Source organism: Natator depressus, chromosome 2, assembly GCF_965152275.1.
Source record: "Natator depressus isolate rNatDep1 chromosome 2, rNatDep2.hap1, whole genome shotgun sequence".
Taxonomy (NCBI): domain Eukaryota; kingdom Metazoa; phylum Chordata; order Testudines; family Cheloniidae; genus Natator; species Natator depressus.
Window position 1 is genome coordinate 79,587,217 of NC_134235.1, and position 27,690 is coordinate 79,614,906.

General features: G+C 42.2%; 1 protein-coding gene and 1 pseudogene across 2 annotated transcripts in view; both read left to right on the plus strand.

Moving 5' to 3' along the window:
* Positions 1 to 26,626, plus strand: part of SLC35D4 (solute carrier family 35 member D4) — an 81,960-nt gene extending 55,334 nt beyond the window's left edge. For both annotated transcript variants that reach the window (XM_074944504.1, XM_074944505.1), the window contains 2 exons: positions 20,544 to 20,608; positions 25,901 to 26,626. In XM_074944504.1, the coding sequence (XP_074800605.1) occupies positions 20,544 to 20,608; positions 25,901 to 25,961 (126 nt within the window). In that variant the 3' untranslated portion in view covers positions 25,962 to 26,626. The remainder of the gene's footprint in view (positions 1 to 20,543; positions 20,609 to 25,900) is intronic.
* Positions 20,166 to 20,300, plus strand: LOC141983529 (U1 spliceosomal RNA; annotated as a pseudogene).
* Positions 26,627 to 27,690: the final 1,064 nt, after the last annotated feature.

Here is a 27,690-nt window from a genome sequence, read left to right on the forward strand (position 1 = left end):
ATGGAAAATTTTAATACGTATGTTAAAGGGCTTCATATTTTGTAAGGATGTGTCAAAGTTATTAATTACACAGTAAGCATCCATATAAAATACACACGTGGCTATATGGGTTTTAGGTGTGGTGTTGATATATAGCTAACTACGGAAGCATGTAGGAGAATATAGTTACACACCGCTACTTGGTGCAGCATTGTCATACAAGCAAGGTGCAAGTTTTAACCTGTGCTCAGTACTGTAAGTTACTTTTCCAGTATGAGCAGACATAAATCCTGAGGGTTGGGCAGAAGAGATGCTCTTTAATGGTCACTGTTCATTTAGCCATAACCATATCCATTTGAAATGCTCACTGCACACTTTATTAAATGCAAGATAACCTCCAGGGAGCATAGATGCTAGCTTGAAATATGACACCATTAGGTACCTTCCACCCCACTACTGCCCTTTCCCATATACACACCATGTCTCCTTTCATATATTCAAGGGCAGCAGAGGATGACACAGTTTAAAGAGAATCTGTCAGAAGCTGATACAGTTTTGAATTGCAGAGGAAACTGAGCTTATTGGTTCCTATGCATAATAGCTTCCCACTCACGATTTTTTTTATTTAGTCTCCCTGAGTTAGTTATATATGGAGAGCTAAAGCTGAACAATGAATCATGAGTGTAAGTGGCAAGGAGAAGACAGGTACTGGCTTGGAAATAGTTTCCACTGCTAATATCTATGCCAGAAGGATAGAGGACTAAGTACTAAATAATATGCTAACGTTGAAGATTTCAAAGGTATCTGAGTTATAACATACATTTGAAAGGAATTCAATGAGCAAAACATACCACATCACACTCCTCTTCCATTGGCCCCCCATTCATTTCAGGCTGGAATTTCTCCAGACTACCTCACTGACTTCAAGCCTAAGCCTGAGAGGGACCACATCTCTCATTGACTTCAGTGGGTATTTCAGGTGATCAGCTTCTCTTGGGATCAGGCCCCTTGTCTCTCTCTCTAAGTCCCTGTTTCTTCAGACACACCTCACCAGTGTTGGTAGGAGACTGCTTGTTGCAGCTCTTGCCACCTGGAACAAGTCTCCTGTATCTTTCTGGCTCGTCACCTATCCAGCTATTTCCCAAATCTCCTCTGAAAAAGTCCCACCCCTCCCCCCCACCACTGCCTGCATTTCTTAATTTTCTTTTCCCTCTATTATTTAAGAACCAGATTATAGTACTTTGCCCCTCTTGGGGTCCGTGTGGAGCCACATGGCCCATGGAGAGTCAGCATAGATGAATTGAGTTCCAGGCGTACAAACTATCCCTGAAATCCCCAATGTACAGGGGACATATGCAGCCTGCTCACTTTCCAATGTCTGGCTGGCCCTGTGGGCTGACATAATGGGGAGTGGGGTAGGTCCCTGTCTCCTACCCATTCTGTTTACAATGAATTGCTCCCTCGAGGGTGCTAGGAGGGAACAATCCTTACACTTCCTTGATTGCAGGGCTGTTGTTCCCAGTCCTTGCTGGGGGAATGTGGTGGGGGCTGGAACAAGACGCTTTGTCCATGCTTGTCTCTATCCTCACATGCATGAAAAGTCCAAGGACAGTTCAGTCCCAACTCTGTAATATACCTGGGATGGTGTGTATGAGAGACACTATTCAGAATGAGTTGAGTTGTATTAACATTTTTGGAAGTGTTGAAAAAAAATACCAAATTATTGATGGTTCCTGACAGAATATTTTTTTTAACCTTCTGTATGCACCCAATGATTATATGGCACTTTGTTTTTTCATGGAAAATTTAAACTTTCAAGAACCCCCCACTTTTCTTTGCAGTCTTTAGCATCATCATCATAATAATAAATAATGATGATGATAGCATGTTAATTTCTTTCCATTACATCAGCGGTAAAGCAGCATAAACACCACCAGAAAGTGGCAATACAGAGACTGGAGTTCTCTTATTGTCGGGTTATATGGAAAGAGGTCAGCAAAGAAATTAGTTATCTGGTCTGGGAATTGTTTGTTCATGAATTAGGTTCTCCCAAAGGAGCCATGAGATGGGAAATATAGTAGGAAATGGACTTTTAACACACATTTAAATATTCCCAAATGTGTGTTTTGCAGGAGAGGGTAGAGAGGTTGATGGAAATTTGCTATTTTGGTTAATGGATTTTTTAAAAACCAGATTATGCATCCTTAACTTTCTTGTGCTGTTGCCAATACTATTGACCTCCCTCGCAGAGTGTTCTGTGTTGCAGAAATATGATAATTCAATAGTTGTTAAACACTGACATCAGCCAGTTAAGGTGTTTATGCATACTGTGAAATCAGAAACAAAACAGTGCACCTCTGTTGCTTGTCGTCTCTAGCTTTTCACAGTTAAAATATTTCTTTAATGAGAGGAGGGGCTGGGATTTGTTGAGGGCATGCCTCTTCCAGGGGCCCTTATCCTGCAAGATGCTGCGCACTCTGACACTGATCCAGCAAAACACTTAAGCATGTGCTTAAATTTAAGCATATGACTAGTCCCATGAGAGACCACAGATTAAAATTATTTTAAGTCTTTGAACTTGATAAAAAAAAATACAAATGGAAGTTTTCATTCAAATCTTGGTGCAAATGGTTTGTGTCAGATTTCTTTTGCATTCATGCCTGAATCTCAGAGAATTAACTACCACCTGTATTTCGTAAGAACAGGATTATGATTGGCATACATATTTTTCATGATCTCTGAACCTATATCACTTCATAAAAACCCTGTGCCCATACCCATTTAACTCATAGTCTTTAAGGTCAGAATGGACCATCATGATTATATAGTCTGACCTCATGCACATTGCAGGCCACAGAACCTTGCCCACCCATTCCTGTAATAGACCCGTATCCTCTGTCTGAGTAACTGACGTCCTCAAATTATGATGTAAAGACTTCCAGTTACAGAGAATCCACCATTTACACCTGCAAGTGACCCATGACCCATGCTGCAGAAGAAGATGAAAACCCCCCAGGGTCTCTGCTAGTCTGTCTTGAGGGAAAATTACTTCCTGACTCTAAATATGGTGATCAGTTATACTCTGATCATGTGGGCAAGACCCACCAGCCAGACACCTAGGAAAGAATTCTCTGTAGTAACTCAAAGCCCTCCCCATCTAGTGTGCCATCACCTGCTGTTGGAGATATTTGCTACTAGCAGTCGCAGGTCAGCTATGTTCCGTGGTACACAATCTCATCATAACATTACCCTCCATAAATTTATCAAGCTCAGTCTTGAAGCCATTTAGGTTTTTTTGCCCTCACTGCTCTCCTTAGAAGGCTGTTCGAGAACTTCACTCCTCTGGTGGTTAGAAATCTCTCTAATTTCGAGCCTAAACTTGTTGATGGCCAGTTTATATCTATTTGTTCTTGTGTTCACATTGTCACTTAACTTAAATAACTCCTCTCCCTTGCTAGTATTTATCCCGGCCTCTGATGTATTTATAGAGAGCAATCATATCTCCCTATAGCCTTCTTTTGTTTGGGCTAAGCAAGCTAAGCTCTTTGAGTCTTTGCTTAAAATGTTAGGGTGTGGCAAAGGGTGTAGTGGAGGTTTAAAGCACAGAGCATTTTGAAAATTATACATGCCCGCTCAAAGTTTTGTGTGTACAGATATCTGTTGTCATTGACCTGAGTATGAGAGTCATAGCAATAAATTGAAACAAAGTCCCTGGGAAATTAGGTGTGTGTTTCCATTCTGGGAAAATTAAATTTTAGCTAGACAGGTGACTAGGATTGTGTACAGAGATGAAGGACTCTCAAAAGGAACTAGAACTCAGCCAAAGATTATACTTCATGGAATTTTATGAAAATGGATATTTTGGTGAAATTTTGCACTTGCAATTCTCCACAATTTTCTCCTCAGCAGACAAATTAATGTGATCCATGGTCTGTGTAGGTTCCAGAACTGAACAAAGCTTAGGCCACAGTCTTTGCTAGAATAACTCTATTGACTGTGGTATCATTACATCTTCAACTTCAGTGGAGCTGAGCCGGCAGAGAATTTGGCCCTGTATTTTTAAACCATTTCTAGGAAGGCTGTGAAGGATCTCCTCCCAATTCTGAATGCCCAATGCCTGAATGCTTACTATGTCACACAGTCTTCTCCCAGATGGTGCTGTGTTTGGTACAGTACTCATATATCAGATGACAGTTTCAACAGCTGTAAGCTCCACAGTTTCAATAAAACTTTGTTTAAACAGTGAGGCTGCAGTACTCGTAGCTACCAGGAATTAAGATTGCCAACTTTCTAATTGTTGACAAACAGACCCTCCTGCCCCTACTCCACATCTTCCCTCCAGGTCCCCCGCTTCTTTGCCTCTCCCAGACCCAGCCACTGCTTGCTCCTCTCCGCCCCTCCAGTCTCCTCCCCTCCCCCCATCGCTCGCTGTTTGCCCCCTTCCCCTTCCTCATAGCTGGATCCTCTCCATCTCCCTCCCCCACTCCCGCCTGGGCTCCCTCTGCTTGGGAGCTGCTGTCTGACATGGAGCTGCAGTCTGACACGGAGTCTGCCTGCCTGTCTGCCCACGAGATGTAGGTAGGATGACCCAGCACCTCCTCCACCCCCAACCTGCGGTAACTGGATTTTTGGTGTTGAAAACCAGGCACCTGGCAACCCTACCAGGAATTGTGTTGTACTATAGCTTTGCCCTAGACATGGCAGAGCTATGGCAATAGCCCTCCACTAGACCCATAGCTGTGTTTGGGATCCCGTTCTTTAACTTCAGCCTGAGGGATATTTGAGTTCTAGTGCCCTCACCTTTTAGGGATCCCACCTACAGTGGCAAAAGTGTGTGTCATGCATGAATGCTATTAGGATGAATTATACAAGATCTGCTCCAAGAATCATGCCTAATTAAAGACACGTCTTCTCAGCATTATTATTGTACGTGCTATGGTAGCATCTTGATGCCCCAATCAAGATCAGTGTCCCCGTGTAGAAGGTATTGTACAAACACAGACTGGAAGACAGGTCCTGTCCAAAAAAGCTTATCATTTCAGCATAACTAGGTATAGTATGAGAGGCTGATGCATTCTCTATGGGAGAGAGGATACCTCATTAAACACACCATTGGTCTTCTCCAGGCCTGGCAAGTGGGTGCAACAAGCAGTTGGAGGCAGGAGTGGTGAAGGGAGGTAGTAATAAGAACGTTTGTGTACATAGGACAGATGTATACAACAAGAGGAATGAGCGGAGTTATTTTTTCTTCTTCTTAATCTTCCTCTTTAATTTGAGGACATCTACCTATTTGCAGGTGATGGCATGTTTGCCACAGCAGGCCCTAGGGCGTAGAACTCACTCTTCCTTAACATCAGTCATGGATCCACAGGATCTCTGCTATGCCCAGCTTTTGAACAGTCTCTTGGAGAAATTCCTGAAGCATGGCAGACCCCCAAAAGGTCTTCCTTCAGGGTGGGCCATGCACGGGGGTGAAAGTAACTTAAAGGACTTACCGGTACGCTAGAGTCCCGAGCAGAGGGCATGGCCTCAACTGGAAGAGGTGGAGCCTTTAAATACCCGGGGCCTTTAAATCAAGATTTAAAGGCCCCGGGGCTCCGCTGTGGCTGGGAGCCCCGGGGCCTTTAAATCACCCCCGGAGCTACCAGCTGCAGAGGTGGCTGGGAGCTCAGGGGCAATTTAAAGGGCCCAGCGCTCTGGCTGCCACTACTGCAGCGGAGCTCCGGGCCCTTTAAATCGCCGCTCGAGCCCTGCTGCCGCTACCCCAGGGCTCCGGCAGCCGGGCTTGGGTGGCGATTTAAAGGGCCCAGGGCTCTCCGCAGCGGCCAGAGCCCCTGGCCCTTGAAATCACTGCCCGAGCTCTGCCCCACTACCCCAGGGCTGCAGCAGTGATTTAAAGGGCCTGGGGCTCTGGCCGCTGCAGGGAGCCCCGGGCCCTTTAAATCGCCAGGCTGGGGAAATTGGTCCGGTCCAGCACAGCGTACTGGACCGTACCAGCTTACTTTCCCCTTTGGCCACGCAGCCTCACTGTCTCCTAGATTGAGCAGCTGGGCTCCAGCATTCCTGCTTCCCATTGCAAGCTCTGTCCAGTCAGTCCAACTGTACACTCTTCAGGGACTAATGCACATCATGCAGTCGTGACACCCAAGCAGTGTTTTCAAAACAGTAGAGCTTTTTAGTCACCTGGGACACAGCATTGCATCGGAAGTTGTTAGGCTAGTGTAGAGGAATAGAGGAAAAAGCATAGTCCATACTGGTCAAGCCAGAGCAAATCACCAGCCAACCTGTAGTGGATTCCATCTTAGGTGCTCTTTTTCTCTCTCTTTTGTCCATCCCAGGAGAGAGCAGCCAGCTTCTTCCAGAGCCCATACTTTATTCCCTGCCTGTCACGTCTCAGTTCCTTGCTCTCAAGCTGGGGTCTCTGCTCAGCTTTCCTGCAGAGAGATGATGGCAGGAAACCTTCTTCCTCTTGCTTATTGTTTCCTGGTGTAAGTGGTTAGGCATTGGGGCTTTTCCATTGTCTTTGGGATTCTGCATTGATACTGATCACTTTCAGTAGGTCCCTTAATGGCCCTATTCACTGTGGCCCAGACAGCAAGGTGACACCCTCACCTTATGTCCTGCACTGCCCCAAAGAGCAGACTGAGCACTTTTAGCAATGCAAACTGCAGTGGGAAACCAAGGCACACATAGGCATCAAAAATATTACAGAAAATTCCCACTGTGTCATACCATCTCTGCCAGTTCACCCCCATTCTTAAACCCTTCACTAAGTCTTTACAACTCTTTCTGTAGGAGACACCACTGTTAGCTCCCTATTCATTTAAAGGAAAAGCAGAGGGTGAAGAAGAGAACTCTTTAAAATTATGACTAAAGCTGCAAGGTAGAATCCAGGGGTCTGCAAGGCTCCCATTCTTCCCCAGTTCAGTTTATGTTGTTATGGAAGACTGGGTTTCTTAGATCTAAATGGTTAGAGTCACAGTCTTTCCATAATGCCATTAGGGGAGGTGAGAGGGAAAAGGATGCAGAAAAATTACATTTCAAGTATGAAACGGGTATTAGCCTTTGCAGAAATTTGGAGGCATGTAACAAGGTTGTATCTCCTTTAGTGTCAGACCCTGACACCGTCTCAGTTTCCCCCCTTCCTCAGGAGGGCAAACCAGCACAACTGATGTTGGTGTACTGCTCCCTCCGTTCAGAGCCTGGTTTAACATAAAATAACTGTTTAACTCAAAACTAGAATCTTCTAGTCCTTCTTCTCCAGGCTCACCAATCGATTATGCTCCAGCAGGGCTCCTAAGTTCCTCTGAAGAGTTTTGCTCCTGCCTCTTACTGCAGTAGGGTGACCAAATGTCCCAATATTGTGGTCTTTGTTTTATAAAAGCAACTATATTCCCTCCCCCCCCACCCCCCCCCAAAAAAAAGAGTCCCAATTTTTCACACTTACTGTCTGGTTACCTATACTTCAGGTAGCTCCAGCCAGGCCTTTACCTCTGGCTGATTCAGGGAGCTTCCTGCCCAATGTGACCCTGTGTCCCTAACAGGCCCTTTCCCTGCTGTCTCTTTATCCTTGTAGCAGGATATCAGTCCCAGGGTATCTCTCTCAGCAGAGGTGTTTTATTAGGTCCACTCCATGTCTCCCTATTAGAATTTTCTTATCCCTGGTCTCACCCTCTTATATAAAGTCCCACCCTTGGGCTACAATCAGGTGATGACCCAACCACCATCCCAAGGCTAAACCCATCACCGGTGGGCAGAGACTTGTGCCTGCCAGTGTGGGGGCGAGGGGTGGGAGGGAAGGGAGGCAGAGTGAAGGCAGCAGGCTTCAGCAGAGTTACTGAGCATACTCAGTCCATGTGAGCATGCTCAGTACAAGTTAAGTGGCAAATCTGCGGGGCACATGACCTCACGTATGGCCTCTGCCAGGTGTGAGGCACATAACCTAGGAGCAGCTGGGGCTGAGCCCAAAGCCCCTTAAAGGGCCAGTCCACCCTGTGACAGGGCAATATACCAAAACTGTCCAAGCCGAAACTGAAGTGACAAAAAGCCAGCCATTAGTTGATCTTTGCTCTACCTGTAAAGCTGTTTGCATAGCTCTAGTGGGTGGCCACCTTCTTTTGGGATGAGCATTTCTTAAAATTTAATTTACTTTTTTTGTTACTAGGCTGTCACCATTTCCTATGCTGATCCTTTCCTGTTTTGTAACCTTGAAAGTCTGGAGACTGAGGTGAAGAACCACTTAGAATGCAAACACCCTAGCTGGGGCTGGGCTGGGGCTGATCAAATGTGTTTTACTGCAGTACCGCACAGCAGCAGAGCATTAGAGCAACCTGTCACTCCATAAAACCTGGAAGGCAGTAATTTTCAAACAGCTAAAAGGCAATGCTGCTTCAATTCAATATACTGCGTAATTAACCTGTGAAATTCAGGACATAAAATGAATGATATTGAGGCAATCAATTTAATAGGATTAAAGAGAGGATTGTACATTTTACAGGTCCAGTCCTGCTCCAGTGAAGTCAGTAGCAACACTCTTGCTGACTTCAATAGGAGCAGGAACAGACCCTGTATGACATTCTGTCTAGGACAAAAGCACAAGGACTAGCAAAAAGTGAACACAAATTAGGGTCAGGAAGAAATCTCCCTCCCTCTGCAGAATACATCTGTAGCACAGCTAGATGCATTATGAGAGGATTATACATTCTTCTGAAACCTCTTACATTGGCCAGTACCTGAGACAGGATATGTGAGTAGACAAACCATTGGTCTGTTCCATTACAGCAGTTCCTATCATTCTAGCACATAGAACATTTTTTTGTTGCTGTCATTTCATGCACACCTATTGCACTATATACAAATGTAATAACCATAATAATAATAATAATTAATAGGACAGATCAGGTATCCCTACTAATTTCTTGGGCTCAACTGTCCGAGAAGAGAGAGACCAGCAGTTTGAGGCATCTGGAGTTAATGTGAAGAAATTGGGGGAAAAGAGGACATTTTGGGGTGTTGAAGTGACAGTGGAGAAAAAATAATGTCTTATATGGTGTCCTTCACTGAGCACTGGAGATAGCAACACGTCAGTCTTTAATGAAAGGGTTTTTTGACAATGTGACATATTGAAAATATGAATTTTGTCCCTTGGGAATTGATTACATAGTCTTGAAATGCAAGAATATCAATCTCTTGGTCTAATGTGCATGTACCAACAACAGCAAGAATGGAAAAATAATCTTCTTATAAAATCAAAGAAAGACAAAGTTAGTTGGGCCTAATGAAATTCACTATTTCCAGTCTGTCAGTGCCCTCGGTTGTCCTCATCTGACAAGACTTCAACTGTTGCCTGGATTCTCCAGTGCTCCTAGGCTTCCGCTAAGCAGGCTTTGTTAATAGAGGATATACTTGTGCACCTGTCTGAATCTTGGTTGAAAGCAGTTTTATACAACAAAGCAGACCACATGGAGAACTTGTATGCATAAAGTTCTCTCTTTTCTTATTTGAACTGGTGAAAAAAAAATCACTGTCTGGTTTACATATGCAGTGGTCACATTTCAGAGAAATCTTTTAACACAAACCAAAGCAGAGTTAAAATTGAGTTGAGTACTATAACTGCTCTGCATTTTATATGCCGAAGCTTTCTGGTGTAGTGCCACCAATCACATTACTCATAGGAAGGGGGAATGTGTGTTTTGGCCATTGTTGTCAGTAGCAGATACCGTATGCTTCTTGTTTTGGTTTTCTCTGTATTATTACAGGATGTCTGATGTTTGTGTACAAGAGAGAAGGTAGGGTGAGATGGATATTTGATGTCCAAAAAGAAATAGCTACCACAATTTCAACCAAGTCTCGAGTTTTATGACAGAAAAAAGGTTTTTGTTAAAGTCTCAAGATGTCTTTTGTTTTGGGAGAAGTAATTAAAGTGAGTCATGACGTACTTGCAATATTTCAGTCACCTTACCCTGAAAATTAATGAGTTACTTATTATCACATTATGTGTGTTTATATATATTTTTACACTATATATATGAACAGTTGTAGACTTTCACATGAGAAAAAAGTATAGTCTTGATCATATTTGACCATTAAAGATATAAGGGTGCTTTTGCTTAAAAAGGAGAGGTGCCCTGCCCAAATTCCAAATCAGCCATTTACAGTCAAAAGATAAGGTATTCTTTACTTTCTGATCTAACTCGTAGTGTTGCTGTGTTCCGTTAAACAACTGCTGTGTTCTATTCTAGAAGTGGCTGCATTAAAAAATAATATAAAGACAGAATTCAGCACTATATAACTAGTTTATGAAGCATATAATAATTGTGAAATCAGTAAACAGTTGAGCAGTTCTCTGGCATTCAAATGCTGTTCCAGAATAAGAAGCAAACACTGTATATAAAATATAAATCTTAAAAGAGAAGGTGCTGAGTGAATTTGAGTAGGTTGGTAATGTTGGCTTAACTTTCTAAAGCCCTGATTCTGGAAACATTGTAGAACTGGGGCCTTAGTTTTATTGCAAGTTTGTCTCAACAGGTCACAGAGCAAAGAGATAGTAATGAGAACAAATGAAACATACCAAACAAAGAGATGGACATGGAAGAAATAATAATATCCAAGATGGGAAGTAAAGACTGGCAGATAATAAATCAGCAGAATGGCAATGCTGTCTAACTATGTATATCACACATCACTCAGCTACAGGAGCAGACTAATGAGGTAGTGACACAGACTACAGAACAAGATCACTGGCAGACAGCAACAGCCAAGCACAAGGAGATAGATCTCCCCAGTCCAAACCCTGTGGCCTAAACACATGTACTGAAAACCTCTTCTAAAATAAGAAATGCTGGGAAAGGCCTTGGTAGCCTCTGATAGCTTCACTAACAGCCATCATTCAGCAGATTAGTGATGGAAGGCTGTTAAAAGCCATTGATAGGCTGCCTAGAACTGCTGGTTAGCTGAGTGGAGTAGGAAAGGAGAACAAAGCTAAGTGCAGCAGCTGGGAGAAGGCCCGAGTCTTGCTCTCCCACATGTTGTAGAATGCAAGGGCTGTTGTGTGGAGGGAGGTGTGTATATAGCTTGCAAGGGTGCTGGGAGTGTTCCATATTCCAAGCACAAAGCCCAGGCCCACACAAAGTTCTTCCTACACCTGTCCCACATGACAGATATAACACTGGTCCTTCTCCAGAAGAACGGGTAGCATGGAAGAGAACTAGGGGCCTGTCAGGTATGGCCAAACCACTTCCAAGCAGGGCAGGGAGATGACACAAATAACCTCTCTTAGAGACAAAGGAAAGAGGAGGAAGAACAACAATAGCACATACTCCCCTTGCCCTCACGGTCACCAATCAAAATATAACCCAGGGAAAGTTGTGAGGGTAGGCATTAGCCAAAGAAGATTCCTCCAGGTTCCTGGACAGGGAAATCTCAACCCAGAAAAAGCCATTGCGTGTCCTCCCCAATCCTGTATAGATATATGAGAGGCGTTCTCCAGAGACACCAAGACAAAGTCAAACAAGAAAAAGGAGTACTCCGGGATAGACAGTTCCCATTTGATTAGAGGGAGAATTTGGGCATAAAATACTGGGAAACCCAGAGTGCTCCCATTAAACTCCCAAACTGACAATCACGATGAGAGGGCATTTCTTGCACAATTTGGAAAACTTTTGGTAGCTAGACATCCCATATTGGTTCCCTAATGTCAGTATTTCAAAATGGTAATGCCACCCTCCAGATATGAGATGAAAGGCAGTCAGGGCAGAATTTCTCCAACCCCACACTACCCTATAAAGTCTCCTTTCCCCTGGATTTTGAGCCAGATGTATTAAACACATATGGCAAGGTAGTAGGAAGGATCCTTGGAAAGGATTTTACTGGGCTATAATGGTCCCCCAGGATAAACACATGGGCAAAATATGCCCTTTAACCCAACTGTTTAAGGTGTGGAGCAGCCCCGTGAGTGCAATCAGAGAGCCACCTGTTTCATAAGTAATACAAACGATGCCTTAACACTGGAAGCACTGGAAGCTATCGCTTCCAAAAGTTGTGACTCTGTCCTTAAAAGATCAGCGGATCAAGCAAGGGAAGCAGGTTATCTGAGGTGAAATGTATTAGCGCAGTGTTTCTCACCGGCCTGTCCATAGACCAGCGCCGGTCCCTGAGATCTCCCTGACACAGTTTAGGAAGGCAGCAAACCGGTCTCTGGTATCAGAAAGGTTGAGAAACATTGTATTAGAGACCTGGGGGAAGCCCAACATTTTTTGCTCCCAGTGACACCGATGCCAGCACACCAAACATAGCATGGTCTTTAGACGGCAGCTAACACACTGGCAGTAAGTGTTTCATTCTCAGGTAGATTGGCTGGAGGGCAAAACGGGCCCGTGTTCAGTGCACATGACAGCATTAAGCTGGGCAGACGATGTAATGAATCTGTGTGCTGATAGCATAATGACTACGTTCTGCCCAGCCCTTAGGCAGCTGCTCAGCAGGAGGGAAGGAGTGTGAGCTCACCACTCCACATGTCCCTGTGCAGCTTGCATAGGAGCTGCTAGAGGGAAGGCAGGGCTGCTACCAAGATGCTCCCCAAGGAGTGTCTGACGACCCTGTGATTGAGGACCCTGGACAGGCAGAGGAGGGAGTAGGTAGTATCATGGCATGCCTTGTTCTGAGTCACATAAAGCATGAGCTTTACCTGCCTCTATAAACTTGCTCTGAGCACCTTTGTTTCACGTTTGCCTACCCACTTTCAGATGTCTCCACCCTCGCAGAGAAAAGCTGTTCCCCCTTCTTCTGCCCTTTCCTTACTTCTGATGCTCTCTCATTCTCTGTACGTTATTAATTATTAACATAAGGATGGTGAATTCAAAGAGATTGCTAAAAGCACAACTAATTACATGCAAAGTGACCCAAAGGCAGTAATGTCAGCCGTCAGTATCTAAACAGAGCCTGGAAGTTAAACCCCCTAGTTACACTGGTAAGACACTAATCCTAGAGTGAATAAAATAAACCTATTTTATTTTCACTGCAATAAACTTCTGACCCAACATGAAGCATCAAAAACATAAAACAACCTATAGGAAAGTCTTTGAATAAATGACAAGAGACAAGCAAAATAACCTGCCTATGCTCTCAGATGCTTTCGGGAGAATCTCAGTACAGTACAAATGTTAAATGCTGACAAGTATCATTAATGTTCTTTGTTTTTTTACAAGATTGATACCCTGATGAGAATCTGCATCTCCCAGAGAAGAGTCTCTGTATATTAGCTTTTCAATTGTTACAAGGAAGCTGAAGTCTTAAGCATCTTGAATGTTGTTGGTATGATTTAGGGCCACATGTATAAAATATTTTAATAGACAGGACTGAGGTCTCTCTGCATTTCTGTTCCTAGATGTGTGTGAGCAATTCCAACATTTAGATAAAAACAAGTATTAAATTAGGTGCAAATACCCAATTTGTTTTGATAACTGAGGTAACTGACTGCCCATGCAAAGGCAGGTGCTCAAATATGCATGATATGCATGCACTGGAAATAATCCTGCAGTCTGGGACACCATTTCAATGCATCTCCCTGAAGAAGTAAAAGAATAGTCCTCAGTATTGATATTGCATGCAGTGATTTTTGCACTACTGATATTATTAGACTAATCTGATTAAACTGTTTCCAGTGGCACTGGCACTGATCCATTCCCTTGATGGTTTTTTGGCCCTGAGAGGCTGGAAAAGTAGGTACAGAAGACGGGTGAAACAAATGCCATATCTATAAAGAGCCTGACATTGCTTCAAGTCCACCAATAAAATGAAAACAAAAGTTACGTACATCAGAAGCTTTTGTCTTCTCTGTTTGGAGAAGATGACACTGATGGTAAATAGACAGGAAGATTTATTTTTATCAGTGAGTGAACCTGAAAGGCTGTTTCAAAACACTGTCTTTTGAAAAATACATATTTTCAAAATAGTATAGAAGTTTTGGCAGAATGGGGAAGTGAGGTTAAATGGATTGGCTTTGGGTAAGTAAACTAGGGAAACTTCTTTATAAATTATTCCATATTCAGTTGCTGTAAGAGCTGGTGAGAACTATGACATTATGTTTTCTAACAAATGTGGTAAATTAAAGGAAATAAGTACTTTTTAGAGGCTATAATGAAATAATATTGCCATGTTAAATAATCAGATAAGTCTAAACCAAAATCTTGCATACATCCCTGAACTCTGGCGTAAGACAGTAAAATCTGAACCGGATACGGATCTGAATTTTCCAAATGCCCCTTACCTTTATAATGGGCCAAACGAAAACCCTGGATCTGAACATCTGTAAACTTTGGGGTATTTAAAATTCAGATCCAAATTTTGTAGCTCGAGAACATCCTAGAGATAATTGAGAGAGAACTGACTAGTTGGTCAGGGTTGATGCTCAGGGAGTGAATTCTCAGAAGGTTAAGGATTTTCCTTTTACCTTCCTGCTCCAGAATGTACAAATGGACTCATGGATAAGGCACAAGAGTGGGAATCAGGAGATCTCGGCTTAATTTCTGGCTGTGTCACAGACTGTCTGAGAGACCTTGGCAAGTCATTTGGGGCTAGATTGTCAACTTATCGTCTACCCTAAAGGGCAGTACTTAGTTGCACTGCCCCAGAAGCTAACCAAGGAATGAATCATGATCCTGATAATCACAGTAGCACCGGTGCATTGGGCAAGATGCAATCTTGCTTTTCAACTCTGTGTATTTCAGTTTTTCCAGCTGTAAAATGGGATATTAATACTTCCCTATTTGCCGGGGGGGGAGCGGGAGGGGGTTGGTTGTGAGGCCTAATTCATTAACATTGTGAAGTGACTGGGTACTGTAGAGATGGAGACCACAGAAACATCTCTTTAAAAGCAAAATCTCCTTTTATGAATGGTAGGGATGTTTCTTTACACCACCATGGACCTCTGAGGATCCCTCTCCACAGTTGCCCCTGTTATTACACCTTTACTTTTCAGTTGCCATGCCATGAATACCATCTTTCTTGATGAGGAGGACTGGATGGGGTTCCTTTTAAAACCAGTCAGTGCTGACCTCTACTTGGTCATAGGGGCCAATGATGAGGATGTGAGGATGCAAATGAACAAGGTTCATGAATTCACAAAAGCAGATTTGCAAATACAAAGTGTAATTGATGTATATGACCCTATTTTATCTGAGAATACAAGAGACCGTAGGAGGAAGCAAACTGATGGCCTTAAAAACATGCTGAAATCAGGGAGGGGTAGTTTCCAGGCACTTTGGATGCTGTACCTATATGTTTCACAACATTTCCAGAGGATGTGGCTATGTTTTTAGTTAAGATTTGACAAATACTGTTTAGTGATATGTATTAATTGTACTGTAGTCTTTCTTCCTGAGCAGTTTGTTCTGCCTACATGTAAAGTTGCATGTAGATAGATCAGCAATTGGAATGACAGAAATAGCTGGAATTGAGATAGGTAGGTTTGATCAAAATATCAAGTCTAAATAAGTTGTGTTACTGAGGCACATGTGACTAATGATCTTATTTCTCTTTAGAGTGACTGCTTTTTAAAGAAAGCTTTTTTTTTTTTTCTTTTCGTGTGGGTAGGAGTTGAAATTATTTTTCAGTAACAGCATCAGGTGACGCAAATGCTTTGGTGGGTAGAAATTGTTCTTTCCTAAGTATTACAAGATGTGCCATAATTATTTTAGGGGAAAAGGGAGATTATGGAGAGCAATCCTAAACTGGTACACTTAGGATGGATTTTTAAAGTTATGTCAAGGGCACCTAGAGCATGTGGATAAAGGTGCCTTTTTCTGGCATTTTTCATAAGTATAAATAAATGTACATGTAAATTAAAAACAGCTCAACACATTTTGTTTAAGTTTAGTAAAAGAAAAATTAGCTTCTGGATTGGAGCCATGTGTTCCCAATTTTACCGTAGAGCAAGTTACGTGCTTTACTTCCCTGAAAATTTGTTTGTCATTTTCAAACGTTTCCTTTTTTTAAAATGAAAAAGATAAGTTGGAAGTTTCTGTGCAGAATGTTTTTTTCTTTGGTTTTTTTCTTGCATACACTTAGTACTTCTGCTCTCAGAGACATTTTGATTCTATTATGCATCAAGCTATTCTTATATAATTAAAAAAATACAAGTGTTCTACAGTAATTGTCCAAAAGGCTACAGCTTACAGTAGTGTTTGTGCAGAGGTTTGGGGTGTTTACTGTAGAATAGTGTAATATTTTTAATAAGGGCAGTTCTCAACGAGTTTGTCATTTATCTGTTTCCCTTTTTTGGCCTCCTGTCAAGTTACCTGTAAACACAACTCTACAATGTGACATAACCGTACCTTGGGTCACTTTAAAAAATGACACTTTAGTTCCTGATAGTGAAAGAATAGCAAACAGTTTTAAGAGAAAAGTAGTTCTATAACTATCACAGCATCCATCCTATACTGATTTCTATGTACATGCTTGGGAATGAGCATTATACTTTTCAGTCTACTACCCCAGCATTAGTGTAATGCAAGCTCGGTACACTTGACTCTACTCTCACTCACACTTAAGTAATGAGGGGTAATTCCACTAAAATTAATAAAGCTACACCAACGTATGTAAGATCAAAATCAAACACATTACAGTAATGTGCAGGTTCTTAGATTTTGCAGGATCCAAATATATCCAGCCTGGTTGCTGTATTTATATGACCTGCATAACATACTCAGATTCTCTAACATCTGGGCATTAATTCTTTTTTCGGTAAGTTTCTAGCCCTACTGGTTGCAAAGATAAACTTCCAAATGTGAATGGCACGCAAACTATTGCATTCTGTCTTCCTGAGTCTGCAGATAGCCTCAAGCAGTGATTCTGAGAACAGTGAACTGTCCCACCCTCCACTAATCTCATTTGCGTGCTAACACTGCAGCATTTTGGAGCCTGCAGTGTAGCTATAGTTAGGACCTTTCCCCTGATTTTGTTTGTTTTTGGTGGGGGGGTTTATTTGCATTTTCATTGGCATGTGGCTATAAAGGAGAGAAAAACGCAGATAACTAGTGAGTTTTGACCTTATATCGGTGTTTTGTAGTGAAATGTTCTCATGGAGAGGCGGCTTAATTATTCTCTTAATTTCATGTTTTACAGCTTTGCCCATGTTAAGGTGTAGGCTCTTTAGAAACACCTAAGACAGATGGCCAGGTAGATTATGTCAGTTAGAGATACATATGGCCATATTAATTACAATAATTCCATGCAGTAAACCTGAAGTCCCAATGCTATACATGCTGGGTCAAATGCTCACCCTCGGCTTTGTCCTCTTTGCACTGCTCCAGCGATACAAACGGAAATTTCTGGAGTTTTTCCTAATTTACAGCAATTCTTAGGTGGCATAAAGCCAGAATAGCTATCTCTTCTCCTTCCCTCCATCTCGCAGGGGCAGGGGGCGGAAGAGGACCTGGCTGGGGTGCACTGTGCTCGGATAGTTCCCAACCAGCATCGCGGTTCCCATGAAACTGTTCTAGCTGACATAATTTGGATTACTTGGTTCAGTCCCCAGTTGGCCTCAGGACAGGGAGTGGAGAGATGGCCCAGAGCCACCTTTCCTTTTGGTGCTGGTCTTGTGCTGAGCACAGCTCAGACAGACTTAGGGGTCTGAGCCTGTTTTTTAAAGGGCAATGATAACATAAATGTAACCGATATGGGCTAATAATGTAACTCAGAGTTACTGTGAAGCAGAATCTGCTCTGAAATGGTTTCATGCTCCTCGTTGCACTTATGCTAGTGTTTTGTCAAGTTTTAAATGAGCCTAAGGCTGGGGTTTCCAGTACTCCCTTGAGAGACAATTAGACAAGCTAATAAATCTTACTGTCAGGAAGTCTTTCCTGATAACCGTCTAAATATTTTGCTTCATCCTGTTACTCTTAGTTATACCCTGCTGTACTACCCTAAATAATCCCTTTCACCCTTCAATGTTTGCATTTGTAGACTGTCACCTTGCCATTCTTTTCTATTGACATTATTTATCCTAATGTTTCATTGAAAATCAATTCCTTCTCCCTAATCACTTCTGTCACTGTTCTCAGAACTCCTTCCATTTTGTAAAAAGAAAAGGAGTACTTGTGGCACCTTAGAGACTAACAAATTTACTTGAGCATAAGTTTTTGTGAGCTACAGCTCACTTCATTGGATGCACGAAAGCTTATGCTCAAATAAATTTGTTAGTCTCTAAGGTGCCACAAGTACTCCTGTTCTTTTTGCGGATACAGACTAACGCGGCTGCTACTCTGAAACCTTCCATTTTGTGTTATTGGTCTGGCAATGAGGTGCCCAGGACTTAATGCAGCACTGCAGCTGTGGTAGCAGCGGGGCTGTAGAGTCAGGGATAGATACTATCCTGCTCCATAATATGGTGGGCAAGATCTGGGGCCTGTTCTCCCTGCTTTGTTCTACCAGTGACACAAAGCAGCTTTAAAACCAGCTTAACTGGCTGCCTGAGGATTCTTGCCTCTGTGTGTGGGGATGGATTCTTTCTCAGTATGACAGGTTTCAGAGTAACAGCCGTGTTAGTCTGTATTCGCAAAAAGAAAAGGAGTACTTGTGGCACCTTAGAGACTAACCAATTTATTTGAGCATGAGCTTTCGTGAGCTACAGCTCACTTCATCGGATGCATACTGTGGAAAGTGTAGAAGATCTTTTTATATACACACAAAGCATGAAAAAATACCTCCTCCCACCCCACTCTCTTGCTGGTAATAGCTTATCTAAAGTGATCACTCTCCTTACAATATGTATGATAATCAAGTTGGGCCATTTCCAGCACAAATCCAGGTTTTCTCACGCTGGAAATGGCCCAACTTGATTATCATACATATTGTAAGGAGAGTGATCACTTTAGATAAGCTATTACCAGCAGGAGAGTGGGGTGGGAGGAGGTATTTTTTCGTGCTTTGTGTGTATATAAAAAGATCTTCTACACTTTCCACAGTATGCATCCGATGAAGTGAGCTGTAGCTCACGAAAGCTTATGCTCAAATAAATTGGTTAGTCTCTAAGGTGCCACAAGTACTCCTTTTCTTTTTTCTCAGTATGGGGAGTCCTCACATGGCAGAGGGCTGGCATAGCAGCTTTGACACCTGACCCATTTGTCGGGGGAGTGTTTGGGGAAAAGAGAGCATGGCCAAAGAGCCATTGATTATATATGGATATCATTACATCCCTGGCTGTCAGAACAGCTCTTTGGGGCCCTGGGGGGACAGGGACAAGCCTGGAGACTGCTCACTCATACATTGGATCTGGCCTAGTTTCCAGCTATCCCTGAGATCAGACCACTGCAAAGGTGGCATAAAATCACCTTTTCCCCATCCTTCCAGACTACCCTGAGTGCAGCTTGGTTACTGTGGAAGACCTAGCCTGATGCTCCTGTGTTTGCTGATCAAAAGTGCACTGGCCTTTCCCCCCCGTGCAATAGTGCACTAGACATGAATTTACATTGCACTATCTCCTATCATCCTCAAGTCTTGTTCACTTTTACTCCATCCTGATGTAATCGTTACAGCTGCTAGTGCTCTGGCACACTAAACCTTGACGGTTCTAGAGATGTGCTGGGTGTATCCCTGCTCAGAGGCAAGAGTTGAAGGCCCTTCAGATGCTACATCCTATAGGCCCTTGCTAGGTCCCAATAATGATTCGGACACGTGGCTAAATGAAGGGGTATTTTACTAGGGCTGGCAGGAAGGGGAAGGTTGCAATACCCTAAGTACTGTGGCTTAAACAGTGGCAGTCTGCTAGAAGGTTAGGGCTCCTCAGGCCCAATGCCTGGCATGTCTCTCCAGTTCAGTCTCTGCTAGAGACAAATAGGAGAATACAGATTTCCTGGCCAGGATTAGTTAGTGATATAGCTCTTTGGGGCCCCTCAGCAGTGGCTCCTTGCCCAGTCTCTGTTGCTTCACCACAAATTCTGTGCAGACCTGAACGCAGCTGCAATGTCCTGCAGTCACATCCTGTTCCAGATGTGATTCCCTGGCTGCTGCTGCAGCCTGCTCTGCACACAAGGTCCCCGGTGGTCTCTGCTTTATTCAGTGTCTTTGCTGCTCCTGGCTTGCCATGTGGATCCTGCTTCCCTAAGTGCTAGGTCACTTCCAGGATAAGGTTCTTTTAATAGTTTTTGCCCCTTCCTTCTACTGGCCAGGGCAAGGAGATGTGCCTGCATATACTTACCTGGCAGGGGAGATACCATGATCACGAAGGTGGTTTTCCCAGGGTGAGGCTCATCCATTGCACTGTGGGTGCGCTGACCCCTGCGATTTCCCCAAATGCGGGAAACTCGACTGCATAATTTGTACGCTCCCCGGAGGGTCATAAATCAGTAAGGAGGTGTTTGATGGAAGTGGTAGTTTCCTGATGAGCAGATTCTTCATCCCAATGGGTTTCTCCTTCCCACCGAACATCTGTGTTATGGCTGGGTTACTGACCTGGGGGTAAACAAATATTTAGTGTGAGTGCACCTGTACAAAGTTAATCTCAACAAAGATGTTGCAACTTTCAATGATGAGATCAGGCAAATCCTCTCTTCTTGTTGATTTTACAGGTTACCACAGCTGGTTTATCACCATTCATCTTTGGCATGACTGTTAATGTACGAACAGTTTGTTGGTAAGTAATTTCCTGAAATTTGTGTGGTTATTTTGAAGTTTCTGTTGAATTTCTTCACAAGACTCATTATTTTACCTAGAAATGCTTTTTAAAAGGCTAGTCTGACAAGTAGCAAAAATATTTTGTACAGAGGGAGAGCCAGGTGTTCAGACACCATGGTGATGGGCACAGTATAATAATCTATCTGAAAAGAACAGAATTTCTTCGGGGGAATCTCAAAACTCTTTACAGATGTAACACCTCATGACACCTCTGTGAGATATTGTTGACTATACACATTTTACAATCTAGATAAAGTGAGGCAAAGGGCAGTTAAATGACTCATCCAGTGTCACATAGTGAGTTAGTGACAGAGCTGGGAATAGAACAGAGAAGTCCTGATCTTCAGGAACTCTGACATTCTGACCAATATTGTATTATTCCTGTGGGTGTCCATGGACAGTGCCTAACATAGCATGGACTGCGAATACAAAGAATAAAATGAAATAACAATAAATAATACATACCTCCGTCCAAAGCAGTACATGGGATTTGGTAATAAAGAGTTTGCTTAACAAACTTAGAATCTCCCAAATCAAAATTCTTATTGAATGGTATCAATGCTTAGTCCCTGCCCCAGTACTTACAGTCTATCTTTTGGTTCTGTGTTTGTACAGTGCCTAGCACAATGGGGTCCTGTTCCATAACTTCAGCACTACTGCAATAGAAATATTATTATTATTAATTAATAAACAAGGGAGTCTAAGTGTATCTCAAGAAATGGAGATACCGTTGAAAGTCCAAAGCCTCTCACTTTTACAGACCTTTAGACCGGGCTCTTCTTGTTTTCCTCATAGTATGGTTGGTGCCACAGAGAATCTGCTTTGCAGTGAATTAAATTACCATATTCTGTTTTCAAGATTTGATATCAGTGGTGATGATGTTAGGCCCAAAATTGTGGGACTAAGTATTTTGTACACTTAAAATCTCAGATTTGCATTTGTTAACCACCTGAATGCAGCCAATCAAGCTACTGTGCATACAACTACACTGATTTGAATTTTTAAGCCATGCAAAACATGGGCGTGCAAATTTTGGGGACTTGAGGTACATGGACTTTGTGCTGACTGTCCATAAAGGGATAGATTTCACCCAATGTGAGTAACACAAACAGGACTAGTCTCTTAGATACTACTTTAGAAAATTAATTCCAGTCTGTATTATGTAGATATTCATTCTCATCTTACCTTGAAATTTTTGGAGATCTGATCTAACTCTCACTGAAATCCGCAGAGAAATTCTGATTGGCTTCAGTGAATGAAGGACTAAGCTCCTTGTCTGTACCGTACAACTGCGATTGTGTGTCCATTGTAACTGAAAAATAATCCTGCTTCCACAAACGATCCAGTTTTCCTTGTGCTTGACTTTCCTTCATTGTTTTAAAGAATTTCCAAGTCAACGAACCACTCATTTCCTTCCTGTATTTGGTTCTTTCTTAGTTATCTTTATATATTAATACCTGATTACACCAAGGCAGAGAATCATTGTGAAATGTGACCTCTTCAATGGACAGTCAAAGTATTAAAATACTTCCTCCCCCAACATGCATCCATTGCTTCTAAAGCTTTCTGTACATGAAGCTTTTCACTAACAGACCTTGAAAAACTATAGTGAAATGTATATAAAATACATTTACACAAAGCTGACATTTCATATTCTACCCTCTTTCCCCAAACAATTTCTCATGTTGGTTTTTTTTCGGCTACAGCTCATAGGTTAAAACAAGTTGCAGAAAGCAGACTTTAAATTCAAATTGGGCTGTTTTTTTTTTTTTAAAGAAATGCCAAAATAAATCTTTTGTATTTTTCTGCAATTGCAGGAGGTCACTTCTGTGCCATATGTATGTAACTCAGTACATCCTGCTGAAGTGTTGCCAAAGGCAGAAAACAGCAGCACACCCAGCCCAGGACATTCGCAAGCATGCATATATATATATATGTGTGTGTGTGTGTGTGTGTGTGTATTGCATATTTATGATATATATACAGGCATACACTGACATATATAATACACATGCATACAGTGTATATGTATTTGTGTGTACATACAGATACAGTATAAATGCATGCATAATTGCATACACAATATGCACACGATACACCCTATATACATTTATATGTATGCAATATGTGTGTGTAAGTTTATGTGTTTACCATACACAAGTAACAAATTCATATTTTAAAAGAAACTGTGTTTGGGACCTTAGCCCAGAGTTACGTTTAGATTGCTGAGAACTCAAAAAGCTGATTTTTTTTTTTAATTATTTTTTGTCTTCCATTACGGCATGTGCACCAGCAGCATCAGGGATTTCAGCAGAGTTTTTGGAATAAGGTTTGTTAGATTATGGCAGCTGCAAAGCAAGCATAAGATCACAAACCACAGGGGTTTTTGGTGTAGGTCCAACGTTAACAGTGGCTATCATTTCGTGTGTTAGTTTCTCAGTGACAGCGTGGTGCTTTTAACTCTCATGCCATAATTAATAGAATCCAAAGGGTTCACCATATTTTAAATTTAACGTAAATCCAGGGTTGAGGGTACATTACTTGACAGTACTCCGTTTTGCAGTTAAAATGAAGGCTTCTGCTAGCTCAGTGGTCTGGTGGTTATACATTACACTGGTACACTTAAGCAAAGGAGCAGATTTCAGATATAACCTGTTTTTACTACTATACTCTTGTGAATAATCCACAAAGCACTGTGTTGGTAACAATTAGAGAGAAAATTTTGTTTAACCTCAGCCAGAGGATTATGATGAAGTAGGAGACAAGAAGGGGAAATATGGATAAAATCCAGCATTCAGAAGGATCTGTGGATAATGGATGTAGATACAGGATTTAGAGCCTGAAGAATAATAGTTTTGAAGAAAAAGTTTTGAACATTCCAAGAATCAGAAAAATTTGAAAGTTAAGGGTCTCGTGGTAATCTAACCCTGACTCTGTCTCTCTAGAGACAGTGTTGGACTCCTCCTGCTTTTATGGCCCTCACCAGTCTTTTTTACATGCACAAGGAAGTTAGTGCCTGGCGTGAACAACAGGTGAATTAATGGCAGTGTTAGAAAGTGTCGTGGTGGATGTTTTGGTATCCCGTGCTGCCACTGCAAAACTAGGGTATTTGGCAACCGCTGTCCAAGGTTGGAAGAGGCTGAATGCAAGGACATTCATCCTCTTCTCTTGGTTGATGGCCAGATTGGTAAAGGGCAGCACGCAGAGTGAGCTACTATATTCCCATGCAGGGGACAGTATCTATATTTTTAAAGCTTAGTGAGGTGTATCTGAGATCATGTTATACGGCTGAGGATAAAGACTGGTAAGTGATAATACATAAATACACAAAGAGAAATCATAATAGAAACCACACATTTATGCCTTTCATTCCAAACCACCCACAATCACTTTACTATGTACTGATGCTACAGATATGGTAGCTCTCCTGGAATACACATTTTTTTACTGATCGCTGAAGTGCAGCCACCTCTGAAATAGAACAGACAGCAGTTAACACAGTAGGCTAGCCAGGAAGTGCCCTTGTGGAAAAGTGCTAGTTAATAGAGTTTGATATCTTCTCTATCGAATTTTTAAGCCAATCTATAGAATTCTATAGAAGAGATCTGATTCTCTATTAAACTGTCTATTAAAAACTCTATACAAAGTAGAAAGTACTCTTTCTCTCTCAGTGTAATTTCTATGGGACCCTGTTGGTTTAATCCCTATTGAACTCTATAGGACTTTCCTATAGGGATAAAGAAGAAGAACATATTATCCAATTGTAATTTCAGAAGGAATTAATGCAGATAAATGTTAATAACTGGAGCTGAAATGTAGGCGGGAAATGTAGGCTAATGGTTTCCTGAGAAAAGTGCCATGAATTTGTAATGATTATAAGTCACCAGGCTCTTGGTTTTAAATCTCTTCGGAAAGCCTGCACCTCTAACAGTTCATTGCTTCTTAATGATGGTTCCATAGCCAAAAGTGGACTGTCTCTGAATGTGAAAGTTGTCATCTCCTTAGCAGCTACCCTTCCAGGGCTTTATACTGCACAATAGTATCATTGTACTAAAAGTATACTGTTCAATTGTTATATAAAGTTTGCATCTTTCGGGAACAATGGGAATGATGGTGTTTATAAACAATTCACTGACACTAATATTTAAGTCATTATAATACTATTAATGTCCGGACAACCTTGTCAGCTATACATACTTTTTGAATAACATAAATAAGGGCCCTCTTACCAGTAACCTGTAGAGAAGTTTGTTTTATTTATAAAGTTTAATAAGGAGCTTTGCTGTTTCATAAGCTAACTAAGCCATGAGGCTAAAATGCAAAGTTGTTACATTTAGCTTTTCACTGTTGCAACAGTGTGGAGACGAGCCAGCAATCTACCATATTCCTCTTGGATGTGATTTCAGAGGAGATTTGGGGATTACTGACTATTGCACAAGATGGACGGGCTGATGACTGACATTTATATAAACAAAGACAATTCCATTGAACTCTGATAGCTTTGGAACCTTGCTTCCAACGCTAGCTGCTCCCAAGACAAGGGTGAGAGAGGGAACAACAGAGCCGTCATTGTGGCAGGAGAGAGGGATATGCCTTGGTACACACACTGCTCCAGTTAGAACAGTTCAGTGTGCCAGGTCTTCTGTAAGTGGACAGTAAGTATGCAGGCATTTCTGTTGGTCAGCTAGTCCAGCATAACCTGCCCAGAGTGGAATTTTCTTCACAACCTCCTCAGTTGGATGTTGTTTCATTTCCCAAAAGCATGGGAGTTTATCTCCCTTTCCATTTTTGTCAAGCAGTGACTCCATTTTCAAGTTAGAAGACAAACAGAAATTGCTAAGGGGAAGTCTGCACTTATATCAATAACCAGATGAGGTTCAAAGCCTTCCTTCTCCCTCCCTCCCTCCCTCCCGTGTATATATGCCTGTGCAATTATTTTAACATTGATAAATAAAGCACCTATTTGTGTCTATATATTTACATATATGCACCCATCTCTAAAGTGTTGGAGGGGAAGTATCTCAATGAGATCTGAAGAAACAAGCCATTTCTGGTTCCAGCCGTTTCTTAGCACTCTGAATGAAAAAATGTATCGTCATGAAAAATGCTGGGGTTCTGTAGTGTCACCCTGATGAAGCACATGCATGTAGGCGAACAAACTTCCTCCTTTCCTTTGATGCTCTGCCGTTTGCCCTTCTATCAAGTGTGTGTACTAGATCAGTATTGAAGTTACACCTTGCTTTGTTTACAGTCTTCTGCTTGGTGCACTTGGAGAAGCCCTGCTTGTTTACACAGAAAGGATGGGCACATAACTGAAAACAATGAGGATTCCACGCCTTCACCCCCAACTGGAAAAAAACAGCTGTAGCTCAGAAAATTCAGAATGAAAAAAAATAAAGCAGCAGCAGCAGAAAGAAAAAATGTGATCAGACACCAGGTCCCTTCATTCTTCTTTTGTCTTTCTTCAGAAGGAACAACATGCTATTAATAGCACTGGTGAAGGAGAAGCATAGTTGGTCTGATGATTACCAGTGTTTGCCTCAAAGTATAGGATGAGAGCTATTTCTGATCGACGCTGCAAAGGAAAAACCGTATTGTGTCTGTAGACGGCTCAGTGTGAGAACCTTTTTCAGCAGCACCTTCTCACGCAAGGAACTGAACTCCCCCTGCTAGTCTGCAGAAACAGGAAAAGTCGTGTTCTTCACTGGATTCCCCAGAGCTTTTGTTAGAGACTGAGAGCAGGTTACACCAAACAATGTGAAAATCCAGGCACTGCCATGAATCAAATAGCAGTGGGCATGGATTTTGTTTTAAGTTGTCCTGTAAAAGGCAAGTTCCCACATGCAGGTCTCCAGTCACGTTGTCTGGATTGGCACGGTGTGTGAGAACATGGGGCGTCTGGAGATCGTTCCTTTTCGGAATTGTGGCAGATTGACAGATAAATCTTAGCTGAATGGGAAATCAACAAATAAATCTTACTATCTATTGTACTGACTCAGTCTGTGTGTGTGTATTATTATTTTTTCCCTCCTTATGCAAGGTTTCTCTTGACCATTGTACATTTTTTTTTAGGGAGGACTTTGTTTTGTTTTGGTACTGTTTGCTAGCTGTGAGTTGTCTCTAAGATATCTTAAGAGGAAGCAGAGATTATAAACCTTGAATCAATGTCATGAGAAGTTGAAAGAAATTAATTCCAAAAAGCCTTGAAATAATTCCATTCCCCAGTCACTTTAAGTCTGCTTGAAATTTTCATGTTTGCAAATGTAGGCTGAGATTTTTAAGAGTCTCTACAGACTAGATCCACAAAGGGATGTAAGCACCTAAAGTGGCAGTTCGGTGCCTTTAAGTCCAATATTTAGGCACACCTGTGATCCTCCAAACTCTTGCTTAGTTGCCACCTAAATTCCCTAGGTGCCTACATTTCTGCTGCCAAAGTCCCCTAGGTGCTTAAGTTTCTGCTGGAGGGCATGCACAAAACTGCCCAAGTCATGACAGTGCAGAAAGCACCCTAGCTCACATCTAAGTGTCAGCAGGATTCTCAAACTATGCATTCCTCTGCCTATCTTGTCTGCAGGGCCCAATCTAGTAGGAGTGTTCAGAGCATGCCTACTGGATGGGGCCTCACACAAAAAGCAGCCAAGGGTGACCAGATTGGGACTCTTCCAAGCTGGGGGGTTGGGAGTTACATCTCAAAATACCCCCCCAATGAGGACACTTGCTCACCTGCCTTTGAATCCTTGTTCTGACTGATTTGGAGCAGGGACTTGAACTTGGATCTCCCATCTGAGTGCCCTAACCACCAGACTACTGGATATTCTGGGGAAGGGTGCTCACCTGTCAAAGCTATTCCATTTTGTAATAAATAAACATTCATTGGGCCACAGGGAGAAAAAGAGAGAGAGAGAGAGATTGACTGATAATTAGGATACTCTCCTGGGATGTGGGAGACCCAAGTTTGCTTATTTAATTATTTATACAAAGTGGAACAGCTTCAACAGAAGAAACTGAGAGGGGCCCACTCCAAGCTGACCTGGTGAATTA